Source organism: Eretmochelys imbricata, chromosome 7 (genome assembly GCF_965152235.1).
Source record: "Eretmochelys imbricata isolate rEreImb1 chromosome 7, rEreImb1.hap1, whole genome shotgun sequence".
Lineage (NCBI taxonomy): Eukaryota > Metazoa > Chordata > Testudines > Cheloniidae > Eretmochelys > Eretmochelys imbricata.
In genome coordinates this window covers 18,857,605-18,878,134 of record NC_135578.1, presented here as the reverse complement: position 1 = coordinate 18,878,134, position 20,530 = coordinate 18,857,605, and the positions used below count along the sequence as shown (strand labels likewise).

The 20,530-nt window shown below is 40.5% G+C and overlaps 1 protein-coding gene and 1 long non-coding RNA gene across 2 annotated transcripts in view; one reads left to right on the top strand and one right to left on the bottom strand.

Moving 5' to 3' along the window:
• The first annotated feature begins 120 nt into the window (after nt 1-120).
• LOC144267284 (uncharacterized) lies at nt 121-16,548 on the top strand. Its single transcript, XR_013346577.1, has 3 exons — nt 121-685; nt 11,108-11,237; nt 15,983-16,548. It is a non-coding gene; the product is annotated as an uncharacterized LOC144267284 (long non-coding RNA).
• The window catches only part of IRAK2 (interleukin 1 receptor associated kinase 2), a 32,420-nt gene continuing 14,868 nt past the window's right edge, over nt 2,979-20,530 (bottom strand). The window contains exons 3-13 of the mRNA XM_077821103.1: nt 19,415-19,558; nt 18,835-18,941; nt 15,562-15,756; nt 15,097-15,161; nt 14,316-14,430; nt 13,217-13,326; nt 10,977-11,172; nt 9,545-9,607; nt 7,291-7,491; nt 6,632-7,145; nt 2,979-6,210 (exon numbers count right to left, since the gene is read on the bottom strand). Of these exons, the coding sequence (XP_077677229.1) occupies nt 6,086-6,210; nt 6,632-7,145; nt 7,291-7,491; nt 9,545-9,607; nt 10,977-11,172; nt 13,217-13,326; nt 14,316-14,430; nt 15,097-15,161; nt 15,562-15,756; nt 18,835-18,941; nt 19,415-19,558 (1,835 nt within the window). The 3' untranslated portion in view covers nt 2,979-6,085. The remainder of the gene's footprint in view (nt 6,211-6,631; nt 7,146-7,290; nt 7,492-9,544; nt 9,608-10,976; nt 11,173-13,216; nt 13,327-14,315; nt 14,431-15,096; nt 15,162-15,561; nt 15,757-18,834; nt 18,942-19,414; nt 19,559-20,530) is intronic.

Here is a 20,530-nt window from a genome sequence, read left to right as displayed (position 1 = left end):
TTCTCTCCGCCCGCCCCCTCTCCATCCCCGCGAGCCCCGCCCTGGCGTTCTCATCGCCTCGGCAGGGACAGGCTGCGAAAAGGGGGGCGGTCCGCGAGGGGCGGGTCTCTTACCGGCTGGCCCCGCCCCTGCGCTCGCGGCCGCTCAGGCTGGGTCGGCGCGGGAGAGCAGGTGGCGGGCACTGGGCCCTCGCGGGGCGCTGTCACGTGACCTGCGCCGCAGCAGGGACGGGAGCTTGCGGCGGGCTGCGTGCGCGTGCGGCAGGTTGAAGCCCGCTGCTCTTTCCCCCGTCCCCCGGGGCCTGCCCTGCCCTGCGCGATCGAGGGGTGTGCCTCAAAAAAAGGGGTGGGGGGCCGTCCCCTGCCCGGCACTGGACCCCTCCTACTAGCAGTCACGAAGAGCGAGCGTGGCTCAGAACGTTCCCAGGGAGAGGGGGGGGTTTGCAAGAGCCTCTGGGGGCTTTGTGCAATTTCCTGTTGAATTATAAATAAACGTGTGGCTTTTAAACAATGTTCAGTGGGAATGGAGCTCCTAGGTTATGTAGGCTGAGGCTCAGGGACAAAAGCTATGGGAAAAGCACTGCAAAGCAGGCGCTGGGGCAGAGGCCGCCTTTCGGAATTGCTCCCTGGCTTGGCTGTCTCCCGCTTCGTGCTTTGGAGCAACACGTTATCCTGGATACTTACAGGTGAGAGGATACTTACAGGCTTGAGCCCTATGGTGTGACTTTGTGGAATTATATAAAGTTTCTGGGGTCAGGTTTTGGAGATGTGGTTTTGTGAGTGCTGTAGTGATAAACTAATTCTTGGTGATTTAATACCTTATTACAAAATAATACAGGCAAAGCAAAATATACTGTGTCACTAAGAAAATACCTGATCTTCTCAGAAGCTGCACAAATGTTTTTATACTCACCCAACCATCCGCTTGTGTCAGAATGATGTACAGTATAGCATACACAATAAGTGATATTTTCAGCACAGGGGCTACAGCTTTTACAACCTTTGCAAATTCTTTATAATTTGTTTGCTCTGCCAGTCCCTCATTCCATTACCTCTTCTTCTTGCTCCCACTGTTATCTTTTTTTCTCCATTCTGTCCATTACACGCACTGTCACACCTTTTTTGGTTTTTTGCAAAATTTTTCATTGCCAGCTACATCTGACGAGGTTCTCCCACCAGCTGTGCGTAGGGGTGAATGGGGGGGGGAGCAGTATATAAAAAACACTGAATTCCATAAAGTTTATCAAAGAATGGCAGAATTGAGAGGCAATGTATCATTTGCTGCCAATATTTTCCCCTTTAAAGATACTGTAGTTATTTTCTCTCCTTAAAAATGCACTATAAGGATAGATCTTGAAATCCTTAAGCAGGCAAAATTCCTTTTGACTTCAGTAGCAATTTCACGTGTACTCTCTGCAGTACCATGTCCTAAAATGTTTAGTTTGCTAATAGCCATCAATAGATTATTTTGTTTAATAATGGTTGACATATTTCAACTTCATTTCTGTGTTTTCTCACTTTAGGGTAAGGCCTTATAATGTGTTTCAATTTCTTACTTTAGGGAATTTGTTAATAGTTACTAAAATAAATGGTGTTTGTATAATATCTAATGCAAAGTGGAGCCAGGAAAGGATCAATTTGATTCTCAGTAAATGTCAGCTTGTAGAATATCCACCCCTTTCACCACTGCCCAGTAAAAAAAAATATAGTTAATTTTATTAGATGCAAGTTTTGTAACACTAAAGTTTCATTTTAAGATACAAAATGTTTGTATACAGAGAGCAGATAAAATAGTCAATGAGACCAGAAAAATGTTAGAACAACCATTAATATCTTTGGAAAGCTGGCCAGTAATACTTTCTTCATAGATTACATATTTAAATGCCCTCCTAGCTTAACCACGGGAAATGCTACTTCAACTGGACATCTACATTTACTTTCAGCTTTATATTATACTGACAAGAGACTGAAATTAGCCTAATATGTCCATGAATTTTTAACTTCATCACCAGTCATTAGCACAGAACAGTGTTTTTCAACCAGGGGTATGTGTCCCCTGGGGTATGCGGCCCCTGGGGTATGCAGAGGTCGTTGAGGGGGTCCATCAATACATCTCTAGGCCTTTTCTAGTTTTACAACAGGCTACATAAAAAGCACTAGTGAAGTCACTACAAACTAAAATTTCATACAGACAAAATGAGAAAGTAAACAATTTTTCAGTAATAGTGTGCTGTGACACTTCCTATTTTTATGTCTGATTTTGTAAGCAAGTAGTTTTTAAGTGAGGTGAAACTTGGAGGTATGCAAGACCCCTGAAAGGGGTATAGTAGTCTGGAAAGGTTGAGAAGCACTGGCATAGAATGATGCTCAGTCTCTAGTGTTCCATTTCGTTGCACCCTTGCAATGTCCTTAGCTATATGACATTAATTCAGAAATCATCACTTATTTTTGATTTGTATTGTATGACCTGCCTGTGACATTCAGCATGAAGGAGCAATTGTGTCAAAATTTAGTACATTTCGTAGTCTCTTTCCCTTCAATTTAGGCTACAACTCCATATGCATACAAGACACTGAGGGACACAAAGCTAAGCTGTGAGAAGTAAATATAATTGATAACTAAATAATTATGTCCTAAGACTGAGCCTAGATTGATATAGAGTGAAATCTGTCTTAAGTGACTGCTCAAAGGACCAAAAAAAAAAAAAAAAAAAATCAACTGCTTAACAGAGGGGGGCCTTCTAAAGAGGATGGAGTAAGTATTGTTTGCATAGCACCTAGCAAAATGAAATCCTGATCTATGACTGGGGTCCCTAGCTGTTACCACAAAACAAATAATAATTGCACTCTGTACAGGTAGGGATACTTTGAGCTGCTCTCTGAAGACAGGAAGTTGCCAAAAAAGGTGGTTTGGAACAATTTTTGCTGTCCTATACATCTTGTAAAGGCAGGTCTTACAGAAAGGGCTTTCCCCCCCAAGTTGATTCAAAATATATAGATTTTAATAAAATTCTGGTGTACATTACACTAAGCAAGTTACATAGAGAGGCAAACACTGTATACCCCAAGGTATAAAATAATAGGTCATCCATTATATTACTTCAGAACAGTTAGTGAATATCTTAAAACAAACACTCAATTATTTATAAAAAATGTCCACATAATTTATTTTTTCTTTGTTTTTTAAACCAGTAATAAATTTAATACCAGAAAACATCTAGAAAATATATTTATGGATATTAGTAATTTGATTAGGCACTTATAGTCAGGAACTTACTATTCAGTTAACTTACTAGTCAGTTACTAGTGTAGGTATCCACCTGAGGACCTGGTATAAGATTGTCACATTGAAGGGATAAGTTAAATTATACTTATTTGCTTCTGGTAGTGCCCACACTGTGCTAGGCACTGTACAAACAGAAGGCGTGGTCCTTGCCCCAAAAAACTTAAGACCTGATCCTGCACTGGGTAAGGGGTCTAAATTAGCTGTTACCACTCAAGAAAGAGATCTTGGAATCACTGTGGATAGTTCTCTGAAAACATCCACACAATGTGCAGCAGCAGTCAAAAAAGCAAACAGAATGTTGGGAATCATTAAGAAAGGGACAGATAAGATGGAATATATTGCCTCTATATAAATCCATGGTACATCTTGAATACTGTTTGCAAATGTGGTTGCTCGATCTCAGAAAAGATATACTGAAAAAAGTTCAGAAAAGGGCAACAAAAATGATTAGGGGTATGGAATGGCTTCCATATGAGGAGAGATTAATAAGACAGGGACGTTTCAGCTTGGAAAAGAGATGACTAAGGAGGTAGGACTAAAGATTGAAGTGTATAAAATCATGACTGGCGTGGAGAAAGTAAATAAGGAAGTATTATTTACTCCTCCTAACACAAGAACTAAGGGTCACCAAATGAAATTAATAGGCAGCAAGTTGAAAACAAAAGGAAGTATTTTTTCACACAACGCAGTCAGTCTATGGAACTTGGCCAGAGGATGTTGTGAAGGCCAAGACTATAACATGGTTCAAAAAAAAAACTAGATAAGTTCATGGAGGATAGGTCCATCAATGGCAATTAGCCAGAATGGGCAGGAATGGTGGCCCTAGCCTCTGTTTGCCAGAAGCTGAGAATGAGCAACAGTGGATGGGTCACTTGACGTTCATTCCCTGTGGGGCACCTGGTATTGGCCATTGTTGGAAGACAGGATACTGGGCTAGATGGACCTTTGGTCTCACCCAGTATGGCCACTCTGACGTTCTTAATGTGTGGATGGACTGCTGTGCCTGAACGGACACCCATTGAAATCAGCTACCAATGCAAAAATGAGGCCTTGCACAAGAAAAAGACCAAAGAAAACATACACAACACCCTAGGCAGATGAAAGGTAGTGTACTGGGGCAGATCATGCAAGTTGACAGTTGACCTTGCCCCATTTTGGTAAGGCAGTATTTGGACAAAGGCAATATTTGGGTTTTTTAGATATATAGTCTACCACAGTTCCTCCTACCATTGTCAGTTGGCGAGTTACGTGTAGAAGTCTTCATAGAACTAGGTCCTCAGAAGGGACTTGAATGTGAAGGCCTTACTGTACATCTAAGAAAATTTTACCTTTCCATAATCACATACAAGGCCCAATCCTGCATTCCTTGCTTGCTCAAATTGTAATGGGAATGTTCCCCAAGTACATATTAGAGGTTACCCAAAGCAGAAAGCTGAGCTATATGGTTCCGAAGGTCCTTTTTCCTATTATAAAGTTGTATTTCCTTATGCTGGATTAGAGGATTCTGTTACAAGGTAAAAGAAAAAAGAAGGAATAAGAATGGCACTGATGTTCTTGAGGAGCTTTCCTCTTGAAAATAAATAGGAGTAGCATCCATGCGTTCTAGTATAATATTTAGCATTTTTCCTCTTCAAAGTGATCACAAACATTGCGCCTAATTCTGCAGCTCTTGATCAAGTGAGTAGGCACACTGAAATCAGCTACTTCACTAGGACTACTCAAGTAAGTAAAGGCTTCAAGATCCAGCCCTTTAACTAACTAATCTTTAGTTGATTGTTTTAATCATTGCGTCAGGCCCTTTACAAATCCAAACTCACGTGTTGCATAAAAAATTAAATAGGTTTTAAATTAAAATATTGAATTATATCAAAATCCAAAATATACATTTACAACCAAAGCTACAGTATGAAACAAGTAATCACATTAATAGCACTTAACTAACGTTTGTAAAATACTATAAAACTCTCAAAACAGCCTAGTGAGGTATTAATTTTCTAATCTGCAAAATAGGGTTAAGGCACAGAGAGATTAAATGACTTTCTCAAGGCTACAAAGGCAGTCAGTGTACACAATCTCAGTGTAGCTTTTTGATACTACATGTTCATATGTACAGTTCCAGAGCATACCATCAGTGACATCTAAAATTGTCCAAACATCTGTTTTCAATGCAACTGGAAATGGAATCATATGGAATTCAGAGAACTTTCCTTAAAAAAAAAAACACCCACCACATCATCTAGGATATGGAGTGCAATCAAGAACGTGGAATAAGATTATATGAAACTAGGTACATTTTTAGTTACTTGGTTTTGAAAAAATGAAAAGTTCATTGATCACCCTGTGTATGCTAGATGCAATGGATATTACAGTGTACTGCCAACTAGTATGTAATGAATGCCTGCTGTATAGTGTACAGGATCCTAATTTTTCATAAAAGAAATATATTGTACACAAATGCTTTGTGAAGTGCAGTGCAAAACAGAACTTGCCCTAAGCTAATTCAAGCAATTGTCTCAGTTTGCCAATGTTAATTTTTTTCAGCATAGTAAGGCAAGGAGAAAGAGGTCAATGCTAATTTTTCTGATCATAAAAGTTGCATTCTGCTTTAATCTACACTGTAGCAGACGTTCTCTTGGAATCACCTGAGATGTGGCTATTCTTTTTCTCCAAAGAGAGTTAACATGTCTGTTGAAAACATCCTACTTAACCGTACATGAAGTGTGTGGTTTAGCTTTTACCATCTTGCTACCGGAAAAAGATTCCCAATTTCTTCTTCCAAGATGGCATTCCTGATAATTCAGTCATATTTGAGACTCAAAGAGTTCAGAGCTGTTTAGCTTTTCTTCTTCATATAGTAAAATATTTTCCATAAGCTTCTTTTTTTTATCATTGATCTTTATTTCCCAGGAGGTTTCTTTGGCTAATCCTGCGGGGGGGAAAAAAGGCCCAAATATTTAGCAAAAATCCATCTGTGGCTAACGCACTGATATTACATATAATTTGGGAGAGGGGAAACCATTCTAAATCGCTTAAATTTGACTTCTAAACAAGAAATTAAATTGAAAAACTAGATTTTAATTGCCTCTATAAATTAATTGGTAACATAATAACCAAGGAGACAAAATATGCTGAAATGTATAAAAGGAAGTTTTTTCAAAGATTGCAGGAGTGATCTATCAGTCTCTTTAGGCAGTTATATTTTGCCTATCACCATAGTAGCTGAGCACCTTATATAAATATTGTGGTCATGGTAACACAATTGGAGACATTGTGTCATGATAATTTAATGGTTACATATTGAATGATCTGAACTCAGCCTTTCACTCCCAAAAAATACTTAGATTTACCTTGTGAAGAACATGAAGGGTCAAGGATTGCATTGGTTGAAGAAACCATTCTTTTTGCAGGAAATACCATTTCCAACGTGTTTTTATTTTCATTGGATGCCACATTTCTTTCTTGGAAGCCACCAGTACATATTTCATCATTTCTCCCGGAATATGAGAATGTGGCATTTTCTGGATCAGTACAGCCACGGCTAGGTGGGCCATATGCAGAACCCTCCACAGGATCCCAAACAAAACTACTTGATTCATCCGATTCACAAGGGACCTGTGACATCTGTCCATTGTACATTTCAGGTGGCATGACTCTTAGTAAAGATGGGGATGAATTTGCACACTTCAGGGACCTTGCTGTTGCACTGTCCTCATTGCTATCACCTGAAGAACCATAATTGTAACTAGCTGTCTCATCATCTGTTTCTTCTGGGGTATTAATGGAGAATCCAGAAAAAGAGCTGCCTTCAAGAATGCTGTGATCTCTTATTTTATGTTCAGCCATTTCCATCATTTCATGCACCTGTTCAGAGCAACAACATCTGGTAAGCAGTTAATCAGTGCCCACATCCTTCTCCTTGGTGGACATTAAAAAAATAATGAAATCACATTTGGTTGCTTTGGCTTAGACCTTGGTATGTAAGACTAGTAGGGCATACAACACTTACCTCTGCTATGTCAAGATTCTTTTTCCGCAGACAAAGGCAGATAGCAGTGGCAAAGTGAACAGCAATTTCTGATGGCAAGTGTCCCACCTTCCTGTCTAGATATTTGCAGCATATTTCCTTGGCAGCAAGATTTTCAAAGGTTTTGTGCTTGGAGCATGAACTTTCTCTTGCTGCTTGAATTTCATCGGCAATTGCATCTTTCTGTTCAAGAGGAAGAGATACACTGGTTAAGAGAAAAATGATTTGTCAAAGAAAATTATTCATTCCTATCCAACCCTTTAAGAACTTAAGACACGCCCCGAGTACTTGCTATACCCTGTGTAATGTGCTGGCTAGTGTACGCATACTAGTGCCTCCTAGTGACTGACTTACAAAAGATAAAAGCCCAAGGAAATTCTCCTTTAGCTCAAATGGTAGAAATCTGTGTTTTAACAGCAGAGTCTGATACTCTGTGCTTCATAAGGTCTGTAGGCATGCACGCAATGCTTCATTACACCAGGCTCCAGCAGTTCCAGGCAGGCCTCTCAATATTATCAGGCCAGTGATAAAAAAAAAGGCTGCTGTACATTGCATTGATAAGTGTGTTAATTACCTTTTCTAAACATCTATCAACAAAATCAGAAACCTCTTGTCTCTGCTAATGAACTTATCACTGAGACTTGTCATCTTCTTCACTTTTGGTATCCATTAGAAAGTTGCTGAAGCATTTAGCAAGGAATGAATGACAAGGCGAGGGTTCACTTCCTTCCCCTCTTACTCAATGTTTCAGGGGCATGACAGCACAAAAGGAAAGTACCACTTGTGCAAGGGAATAAACAGCGTCTGGTTTTATTCACACAAAAAGGAGCATTCATTTTGTCACAATTAGGTGAACTGACCCAAATTTATTTTGAGTTTGTTAAAGTAATTTCCACAGCTCCAAGTACACATTCAGTGATGTGTCTGTGTACAAAATACTGATGAGTACACCTAGCCATAAATACAGCACATTAGTCCATTATGATTCACCTTCTACTTACGTTTCACTATTCAATGCAGACCTTCCTGATTCAAGAACATGAATAGTTACAATTTCAAAACAGAGCTGCTCTCTCTAAACATGTGGGTATCTAAACGCTAGTGACGTTGCAGCAGCTCATACACAATCAGGAGCAATATTAAAACTGGAGCATTCATTCTGCTCTCATTGACGTGAGCTAGAGTTTTGCCACTGGACTTCAACAGAACCAAGGTTTGGCTTCTACGCAGCAGCTCTTTAGGAGTTATAAATTTGCCAGTATTACTCCTGTGGGAATTCTGCGCTAAAAAAATTAAAAATTCTCCCCACAGTATTTTAAAATTCTGCATATTTTGTCAAAACAACACAATATAACCACTCTGGTCTCAATTATTTTGGTAATTTATTTCAAAATACCTGTCTACACGTATGTCAACAATACACACAACAACAAAAAAGATTCTCCTGGAGTACAGAGTTAAAGAAACCCCTCTGACAACCCAGTTCCAGTTGTGGGGTGCTGGAGGGGGCTGTATGGGGCCCCAGAGCCCAGACACCCACACCCCCCTCCCCCAGAGCCCAGCCATGGGGCTACCCCAGAGCCCAGACACCTGCACTCCTCTCTGCCCACAGCCCAGCCATGGGGCACCCCCCAGCCCAGACACCAACACTTCCCTCCTCCCAGAGCCCAGCCACCAGCACTCCCCTTCTCCCAGACCCTAACTTTAGGGCACCCCGAGAGCCCAGACAACTGCACCCCATCCCCAAAGAGCCCAGCTGTGGGGCAGCCCCCAGCCCAGGTACCTGGACTCCCTGAGCCTTTGCACCCCTCCCCCTCCAGCTTCTTTACTGTCCTGCCAGGGGACATGGTGTGGTGCAGCCCTGCCCTTCCTCACCCTTTCCCAGAGCTGGGTCTCCTGGGGTCTCTCCCATCCCCGGGAGAATGAGATCAAGCTGGGTACCCAAAGCATGCAGGGCCTCCATTCCTGCCAGGCTGGGTGCTTTGCTCACTGTGAGCTGGGCTCTGCAGAGTCCATTGGCCCCTAGTGGTGGCCAGAAGCTCTGAAGCCCCAATTCTGTGGGAGAAGCATGGAATTCTGCGCAAATTCTGCACTGTGCAGTGATGCAGAATTCCCCCAGGAGTACAGTATGCAACAAACTCTGTATTTAGTTTTGCACTCAAACTAATTTCATTACAGTAGCACTGTTTGCAAGGGTTACACCAGGCAGGTGTCATTTATTTTGCTTTTCTCTTACCAGATAAATAGGGGTTCTTCCTTCATCCATTGCCTTAGTGCCTGTCAGCATCTCTGCTAAAACCTAGAGAACATTTTTATAGGTAAGACAATTTATTTAGATGGCTTCTTCTAAAAAACTGGACATTGTAACTAAAGGAATATTTACCTGTTAGCTTAAAATGCTCTATTTTTCCTACATTCTTAGAGAAGATGGGCACAAACCAGCACTCCAGATCTGAACAACCTTTGAGAGAGAGTTTGGAACCTGGTTCAGATCCAAATCCATATTTTGTGGCTTGGGCCTCTCTTTATATATTACACTGTAGGGGCAGTAGATGGTCATTCTGTTCTATAGTGTTCACTGAACAGATGCAACAATACTCTATACAGAAATGAAAATTTAAAGTACAACTAGAATTTTAAAAAAATGATATTGTAGGCCATCATATTTATTCTCTCTCAGTGGCTTCTATACCACGTTTGCTTAGTTTTCAAACCGAAAGATGATTTTTCCAAAGGCCAATAGTGCAAATTGAACAAGGGAACTGAGATCCAAGCTATGGTCTTTCTGCTTCTTCCACTAAAACCAATAATAAAGATTTTGCAGCTAGAATGTAGTGATAATTTTGCAGTTTTTGCACAAAGCAGAGTATAATCCAGCTCACTCTAACCCACACTGTATTGGATTTGGAGGATGAACAGGGTTAAAAACATGTTTGCAACATTCAGTGAAGTCAGCACATGACTTGAACACAGACAAACCTGGCATCTTTACTGAATAAGGTGGTAACATGTTCACATATCCGTTTTTCTGACTATGAGCACCCGACAATACTATATGGTACTGAATTGATCATAACCACACTTTTGAGATTATAGGTCATAGTCTGACCTTGTGTGGATGGCTCTCTAACAAGATAGAAGGCATTACCTAAACCTATACCTAAACCTATGGATAAATTCAACACAATTTCCTCCTCTCCTTTCATGTGTTGATATGAAGGAATATCAATTGGTTTCTTGGGAGACAAAGCAGGAAGAATACCTTTGGGAAGATCAGGGATCCAGACCCAGATCACAGGACTTGGATACACCACAAGCTGGGAAGTTTTTTCTGATGATGTTAACTTCCTTTTGTTCCTATTTATAAACACTAAACTCTGCAGAAAAGATCTTGTAGACTGCAACTATGTTTTTCTCTACTAACCATTCCATCGAATTATGTGATCTAAATGAGAGTCGCATGTATGCGTTTCAGGGAAGAATTTGGCTCTCTTTCATTGGTTATTATTGAATGGATATTAAATCTCCAGCTGATCTGAGTCTCTTATGTTTGAAAAACTTGATCAGATATATGAGAAAAAAACCCTATGTGCACAGAATATAACCAGATATCTGCAAACTGTAATAGCAAAGGTTAATATTTTTTTAAAAAAAAAAAGACAACTTACTATTCCACAACCAAAGATGTCAATTTTTTGTGTTAGCTGTCCATGCCTGACAAAATCTTCTGGCAGGTAAGTGAGGGAAGCTTGTAAAACTTTGGTTTTCATCACAGCATAGTCTGATTTTTTTTCCACAGAATACAGTCGGAGACCGGAATGTCCAAGTTTTGGTGTGAAGTTTTCATCCAGCAAAACATTGGAGCTGCATAAAATAAGACAAATACCAATAGTGATCAATCCATTCACACCGGAATGTAGAGTCTTACGGTAAGATGTGATTTTAGAAAGTACATTTAAGGGCTTCTTTATGCAAATTATCTTTTAGAGATTCCAGTCTTGTATGTTGAAAAGGGATAGTGAACGGAGATATAAATCATAAACCAGAATGTTGTTTTTTTTAAACAAAAATAAAGTCAGACAGTAGCAGTGTTTTCCTCCCATTTAATCTAATTCTACATTGTTTTGTTGTATACATTTCATTGTTTGTTAGCAAATATATAGGGTCATCTTCATTCCTGGTCTAAGTTCCTCGAAAACCATGGATCATCAGGGATTAATTTAGCCCATTTGATTTTGAGTTAAACAGTTTTATGGACTATAGGGAACTCCTCTGTTGAAGAGACCTGAAATTGTTTGTTTTTTTCCCCCATTCTCTGGAAAGATCACAGTGTGTCAGGCAAATCCTGAGTTCTTTTCTCCGCATTTACTCAGTCCAAATTCTGTGACCACAATGGACTCCAAATGACCTCAAAATGAGTTTTGCCTCATCAGAACTGAGTAAGGAACTCAGGACATGGCCCCATGATAAAACAAAGCAAAGAGACCAGATAAATTCTGTAATTTAAAACCTTTCTACCATCACAAAGAACAGGAGCACTCTGCTTTCCAGCTGCATGGGGATACAAAAAACATTGCCTGACAAAACTGGAAATACGTTTTTTCTGATGATTACCGAAAAAGCATATATTAGTCACAGGTTATACCATGAAAGGCCGCATGCTGTAGGGCACAAGCAAATGGACATTTTGCCCTAACAGATTAATAGATTCTAAGGCCAGAAGGGACCATTGTGATCGAGCCTGACCTACTTGATAACACAGGCTGATGGACTTCCCTGAATTAATTCCTGTTTGTACTAAAAAATATCTTTTAGAAAAACATCCAATCTTAATTCAAAGATTGCCTGTGATGAGGATCAACACAACCCTTGGTAAGAATTTCCAGTTAATTACCCTCACTGTTAAAAACGTGCACTCTGTTTCCAGTCTGAAATGTGTCTAGCTTCAAGCCTTTGAATCTTATTATATATCTTTGTCTGCTAGGTTGAAGAGCCCATTATCAAATTTCTGTCCCCTCAGCAGGTACTTATAGACTGATCAAGTCACCCCTTAGGTCTTTTTCACCTGGAAGTCTACGATTCCATTAACACCAGTGGGAGAAAAACACTGGAGAGTGGAGTTAAATAGATGGTTGAGCACAATGAAGAGTTTATGGTAGTCTGAGGAAAAATCAGCTGTCCTTGAACTTGCATTCCTAAACCCTGATCAAACTTGGAAACCCAAAGGTTAAAAAGAATTAACAGAATGTATATTTTAAGACAGAGCTGTAAACATTATTTTGTATAAGAGTAAGGCTGGGTCTATGCACAAATTTAATACTAATTTAAGTATGTCTGATAGGAGTAAGATTTTTTTTTTTTTTTAAATCAAAATAACCAAATCAGTATAACCCTTGTGTGGTTACAGTTACAACAGTAAAAAAGTGCCTTATACTGATACAACTTATTCCCCTTCCCATATGGGAGTAGTTGTACCAGTATAAACACCTTTATAGTGATATAACTGCATGCACACCAGAGGGGTGGACCGTGGTACCACTTCAACTCCATAGATATAGTTGAGGTGGTACAACTTTCATGTACAGAACAACTCTAAGACATTTTCAGGGAACAAACAACTCTCCAATACTGGAATAGTATGGGGAATATTTGAAATTTTACCTATGGGGAAAAGTGGAAGGGAATGGCGGAAAACACTTCAGAAGAATATACTTTTGCCACACTAAAAAGAGAGGTAAAGGAAATGTGGAGGGGAGACATCAAAAAGAGCAAGAGAACAGGAAGCAGATGTGTATGGGGAACGATCATATGCAGACTTGAAGACTTTCAGCGATTTCTGTTTTTTGAAATTCTGGAAGCAGTTGAATGACAGGGAGTTGCAGATATGTCGATAAGCTAGCAACCCTACCTCTTGACATTCCCATGCAGAATCCCAAAGTTATGGAGATACTGAATGGCTCGGATAAGTCCTATAGAAATTGTGATGCGTTTCTCCCAGGTTAATGGCATAGAACCAACCTGGAAGAAAAGTAGGAAGAGAGTTAGTGTGTTTTTCTTTTTATGGAAAGAAGCACAAAACAGTGTTAGTTTTACAAGCAAGAGACTTTCTCCTTCCCTCACGGCAAGCATTGGCGAAACACTCACTAACCTAACTGGAAGCAAGATGAGGTAAACGAATCTCATGCTTCAGGGTAGAAACCAATTATGCCGGGGTCAGGAAGGAATCCTCCCACCCTCCACATACAGCACTGCACACTCGGCGTGTTGCATTACATGACGACGGTACGGATGAGGCAGAGATCACTTTCCTCTGGAACACAAGGTATTGCCCACTGCTGGAGGCAGGACAGTCATCTAATCTGGTTCAGTAAATCCTATGTTCCTATTTAAGAATTCACAAGTGTCCTTTCCATTGTCCTGTTAGTTCCCCTGCACAGTGCTCGAACAATGAATTTGAGCATCTCATAAGCTGTTCCCCCTAAAACAGTTGACTTCATACTATATTTCAACACACGACTGACAACCAAACACTGTAGTTGATTTTTCAGCAACATATTGCCAAATCTAATGCATATAGTGTTGTATAGCTACATATTTTACAGTTTCCTTTTTCTGAAGACAGAAGCTGCATGGCAGAAACTCTCAGTACAGGTGACCTGCCTTGTAGCAGAAAACGGATTTATTTGTACGTAAAAAGACTTGCAGCCTTTCCAATACTTGTGATTGATGTGTATGTTCATGCTCCTTTTTTCTGTTGCTAATGATTCACATGGTGGGGAGGAAAGGAAAGAAGAGAAGCTACCCTTCCTGTGGGAAACGTAAAGAAGAGATTCTCTCCCCCCCGAGTACTGGCAAGGATGTGTTGAATTCTCCTAGAAAACATGAATATAGATCTTGCCCAAATTGCAGGAATATTACATAAAACTCAAAGAACATAGTAAAATTTTTCAAAGAGATACAAATGCTTTTCATACAGTACTTCGATAGGACCCAAATCCTCTGCTTACTTGACACTGTAGTCTGTTTTCAAGCGATCCATTTTCCATGCAGGGGTATATAAGACAGTGATATCCACTTTCTAGTGAGAAACCCACTAGTTGTAAAATGTTAATGTGACAACACCTGAAGCCAAATATCAACAAATATTAGCAAGTAAAATGAGAACAAACAGAAACAATTTAAAATTCCAGTGCTGGACCAAACTGACAACATATAGACTAGACTGTGTACTGACTCCTGTCCCTGGGAGCACAACAGCACAGCAGAATCACAACTGTTGCACATTGCTGAGTATGAGGAGTGCACAAGGCTCACACTGCAGCAGAGAGGAAGTGGGGCTATAGTGCCATCCACTTCCACACTAATTAGAGGGGGATGCTCAGCTGCAGAAAGGAGCTGCCCTGGACCTGCTTAAAGAACAGCACTGTGGCTCCACTCCCCCAGCAAGTAGGTGAACTTTGGAAGCAATGGAGACATGCTGCTTCCCAGAGCTCCTACTGGGTCAGTACAGATGAGAGTGACCAGACAGCTAGTGTGAAAAATCAGGATGTGGGGAGGGGGTGGTAATAGGCACCTATATAAGACAAAGCCCCAAATATCAGGACTGTCCCTATAAAATGGGGACATCTGGTCACCCTGGTATAGATCCACACCATCCTCAATACAGTGCGGTGCCTACAGGGCAAAATTTAGCCCTTAACACAAATCAGATTATTTCTTGTTATTTTGTAAAAGATCTATTAATCCCCAGACAGACGGACCAGAACCAATTTCCAAATAGCTACTTACCGAAAGCAAATCTGTACTTCTGTATGAAAGAATCTTTGTGTTGAATTCTGGCTTGTACATTCCATCTGTGAAAACCACCACAAAAATGCACTAAAATCAACTGTCTGTCATAAGCACTGACTTCATTTAAACTAGAACCAAAACATATTTTATATGTAGAATAGCAAATAAATAACTAAAGACTTTATCCTGCTAACAATTATGCATGCAGGTAACTACTCACATTAGTAGTCCCATTGAAGTCAAAAGGACTACTTATGCGTGTAAAAGGTTTCACATGCATAAAGGTTTGTGGGATCTTGCTTTAAACTAGACATCATTTCCCCTCCTAAAAACACCATAATGCAGCATTTCTGATTACTAGTCTGTGGTGTATTAAATGATAACAGTTAATGTTTAGGAGATGTTAACAAATGATTCCCCTTCAAACTTAAATGAAGAAAAGGAGGAAGGGTAGGTACTTGCCTCTTTGAGCCTTTTAATGATGTATACTGCATTGTGTCTCTGACCTTTGTAGACCTCAGCAAAAATACCTTCGTTAATTCTGTTCTCCGCACTGAAACCATTGGTAGCATTTATCACTTCCCCCTGGGTCCACAAAAGGCTCCCACTAGGGAGATCAGCAATCATTTCCTGCCGAGGACTGGAAGAACCACAGGGCTAGAAATAACAAAAAAACAAGTTTATTTCCCTGGAACAATGGATTTCTCCTTCTGCTAAGGACTTTAAGGGCCTTTTCAACACAGCCAAGTGATAGGACCCAGTTACACACAGTTGCCCCCAACCTGATTACAACACAGTTCCAAGGCCAGTTAGTAGTGTGGATAGGCTCAGAGAAAACTAGTCCTGTATTTCTAACATAGGCAAAACTCCTTGTGTCTTCTAGGACTCCAGGATGAGAGTCCTATATGGATATCCCCTGAAGTTAGAAAATTCACATCCAGGATTCCTCTCAGCCCTGTCTGTGATGTGTTGACATCCCTACTGAGTTCATTTTCTACTCCACAATTTCTCTTCCATGACAACAAAATAAACACAGGTTGTGTGAAATTGTGACTGCTCTTCTACATGATCAGTCCCTAGGTTTTTCACAATTCAGTTTTGGTAGTTTTGCTGTTGTGAGAAATTTTGCACAATGGGGGAATTTGCATTGAACAAAGTTGAAAATGTGAATTTTGTTGTACGTACAGACTCTGCTTACAAAAAAGGCTTAGTTTGGATTGAAATGTCGCTCATTTTTGGGAGAAGTTTCACTCCTTTGCCTCAAAAATGGGTCCTCCTTCACTGAAAAATGTCCTATTTCCAAGTGAAACATTCTTAAACTTGTTGTGACTTTTTTGTGAAAGGGCAATTTTAGAGTTCACAAGGAAATGTAAATAAGCTCAGTTGTGGAGTGATTTCAGTTACATTGCTAGAGTTTCACACAGCTATGAAATAAACATTTTAACCATCTACTCTGGCTTGTTCTCAATAAATAGCTCAGCAAGTTGGATTTTTTAAAATGATCTGATGTTTATTTAAAGAATTAATACCATCAAGAGTGACACTAAAGGTATGTCTACACTGCGATAAAAGATCTGTGGGACAGCTGTGGCTGGCCTGGGTCAGCTGATTCGGGCTCGTGGGGCTATAAAATTGCAGCGTAGACACTGGGGCTCAGACTGGAACCTGGGCTCTGGGACCCTCACCACTCAGAGGATCTCCAAGCCAGAATGTTTACACTGCATTTTTATAGCTCCACAGCTCAAGCCCAGTCAACTGCCAGCTGCAGGTCTTCTGTTGCAGTATAGACATACCCAAAAGTCAAGTTACAAGAACCATCAATCCTCATGCTTCAAGGCATAAATTGATCATCAGCTGGATCAAGAAAAAATATTCTCCATGTTACACATTAAATATTGTAGTTAGGTGCTTGATAGGAGCTTTACTCCTACTTCTGAAGCATGTAGCACTGACTGCAAAGTTATTTTTTTCCAATCCAATATCAGTTCCTGTTTGGCAACTCCTGTGTTTTTTACTGAATGAACAGCTCCATTTGATATTATAAGTCACAATACATACAAAGGAAGAAATAGCTTAAATATTAGCGTGCAGCTCCCACATCCCGAGCTTGATAAATCTGTTCAATATACAAAGGTGCAAAACACTAACTTCCCAGCAGGGAGCTTTGGAACCATTGCATTTATTTACAGCCATCTCCTCCTCTGGCTGGAATGCTTGTATCATGTTATATTGGACATCATCAGTGAGGTTTAGAGGTTTAAAATGTAACCTTCAAAATTTTTAGAATCTAGTAGGAAATATTGATTAAACTCTTTTTTTTTTTTTTTTTTTTGAGTCCCCAAATCTATCACACTTAGGAACTTTTCTTAAACTTCTAAAAATAAATATCCCCCCCTTATTTCCATGTCTGGTGTGATCACAGCACAGTGCAATGTGAAAAGCACCCTTTACTGCTCTGCATCAGTAACCACATTGGGAATTCTCTCATAATCAGTTGCCATCCAGATTCGTTTCCCATACCTGACTTTGTAATATGCAACGGCATTAATGAGCATAGTTCTTCTCAGTGGTAAACCAACTAAAGTCAGCAGAGTCTGTACAAGTTCTTCAAACAAGAACTTGTGAAATTAGGTACCATGTTTTCAACAGATATACAGTAACTCCTCACTTAAAGTCGTCCCGGTTAACGTTGTTACATTGCTGATCAATTAGGGTACATGCTCGTTTAAAGTTGTGCAATGCTCCCTTAGAACGTCATTTGGCAGCTGCCTGCTTTGTCCACTGCTTGCAGGAAGAGCAGCCTGTTGCAGCTAGCTGGTGGAGGCTTGGAACCAGGGTGGACCGGAAGCCCCCCCCATCAGCTCCCCATTCCTTTAAGTTCCCTGTGCAGTAGCCGCCCAGCAGGCTATCAATTGCTGGCAGTTCAGCTGTCCCTCCCCCCACTGCCATGTGCTGCTCCTGCCCTCCAGAGCCTCCTGCTTGCTGTGTGGGGGAAAGGGGGGAGGAAGAGGGAGGCTAATGTCAGGGTGTCCCCATCCCCTCTACTCCTGCACCCCGCTTACCCCATCTTCTATAGAGCGGGGGGGGGGTGGCACGACATCACAGGGCTCAGCACAGCAGGAGCTTCCTGGCAACAGCTGCCATCTCAGCTTGCTGATTAACTTAAAAAGGCAGCGTACTTAAGAGTGGGGTCAGCATACTTAAAGGAGCAATGCACATCTCTCTCTTACACACAGGGTGTGTGTCTCTGTCTGCCATGCTGTCTCCCCTTGCTCCATTCGTGCTGCCTTGTAGAGTGTGAGGCCACATTAACAACGAGTTAACCCTTGAGGGCTCAGCCAAATGCTAATTCATCATTTAGCAGTAAGGCATCCCCTGGGAAATATCCCACCCTCTGACGTCACCACCCCAATCAAGCTTCACAATCATCATCGCTGTGTACCATTATTAAATTGTTTGTTTAAAACTGAGAGAGTGTGTGTCGTCTGGTAAAAGAGATTTCCCTGGAACCTAACCCCTCCCCCCCCCATTTACATTAATTCTTATGGGGAAACTGGATTCGCTTAAAGTTGCATTTTTCAGGAACATAACTATAAAGTTAAGTGAGGAGTTACTGTACAGTTTATGCAGGTAGAAGGATGCACACAAATTCCTTTTAATTAAAGGAACACAGAATGGCATGAAAGGCAATTTTCACTGTCATCAGAAAATTGAGGTTTAAACTATGGAGTTTACCTTCACACTCGATGAATGAGGAGGATTTGATTGTAGAGAGTGCATAAGGTCCTCTGGGGGAGGTAGTGGATAGGGGAGTGAGTCTGAGATTCTTCCAGAAACTGGATCTGAAAATGACATTAACAGTGATGGGGAAATGCATTATTTTTGTGATACTATAAGTACGAATAGTTCAGTTTCTGTGATTGTTTTCTCAAGTCCCCTAAACCAGTTGACAGCCCATCAGGACCAGGCACATTGTGTGACAGTGCAGATTTGTTCTTCTGACTCACCCTAGCAGGGTGGGACTCTTTAGTTCCAGCTTAGGGATATAAAATGCTCAGTCTCTTGAAGACGAGAGAGAGAGAGAGAGAGAGAGAGAAAGAGAGAAACTGGAGGTCTTTCCAGGAAAACATCAGGAACAGACAACTCAGGAGGAAGTTCAGGGCTTTGTTACGTAAGCAGTAATAAAGGCAAACCACAGGAAAGGGTGAGTTTGCATAATCATACAGTGGATCTATGCTGGTTGGGAGTGCGAACTGTCCCTATCTACACATTAATTCCACCATTAAACAAATATATCTCATGTTATTTTACTTACTAGCTGCTGGTAAGTCTGGTGATGGTCCAATCTCATTTTCTTTGGCTTTATTTTTGTTTTCTGTGGGATAACAGGGTATACTCTCTTGTTTAGGTGACTCTAATGGTACTCTGGCAGGATTAGTAATATTAGAGACTGATACCCCTGCAAAACAAACAAGAAAAAAATTAAACTATGTAGATTACTAAAACAAAAAACCCCCATACAGCCACACCGAGAAAATGAGCTCTTAATCTGAGACAAAATGTCCTAAAAATGCCTTAGTACATTATAATTAAAAATGCTTAGTCAGAGTGTAACATATTAAATTAAATTAACTAAATAAAAACATAAGAACAGTCATAGTGGGTCACACCAGTGGTCCATCTAGCCCAGTATCCTGTCTTCCGACACTTGCCAATCCCAGGTGCTTTGGAAGGAATGAACAAAACAGGCAATCATTGAATGATCCATGGCCTCTCGTCCACTCACATCTTCTGGCCATCAGAGGCTATGAAAATCCAGACCATAGGGTTGCATCCCTGACCATCTTAGCTAATAGATGTTGATAGACCTATTCTTTGAGAATTTATCTAATTCTTTTTTGAACCCTGTTGTAGTTTTGGCCTTCACAACATCCCCTGGCAATGAGTTCCACAAGTTGATTGTACACTGTGAGAAGTAGTATTTCCGTTTTTGTTTTTTAAACCTACTGCCTCCTAATTTAATTGGGTTACCCCTGGTTCTTGTTGTTATGTGAAGGAGTAAATAACACTACCTTACTCACTTTCTCCATACCATTCCCTAATTTTATAAACTTCTATCATATCCCCCCTTAGTCATCTCTTTTCCAAACTGAAAGGTTCCAGTCTATTTAATCTCTCCTCCTACGGAAGCTGTTCCACATCCTTAATCATTTTTGTTGCCCTTCTTTGTACCTTTTTGAGTTCTAATTATCTTTTTTTGAGACGGAGTGACAAGAACTGCACACAGTATTCAAGGTATGGGCGTACCATGGATTTATATTGTGTCATTCTGATATTATCTGTCTGATTATCTATCCCTTTCCTAATGGTTCCTAACATTGTGAGCTTTTTTGACTACCGCTGTACATTGAGTGGATCTTTTCAAAGAACT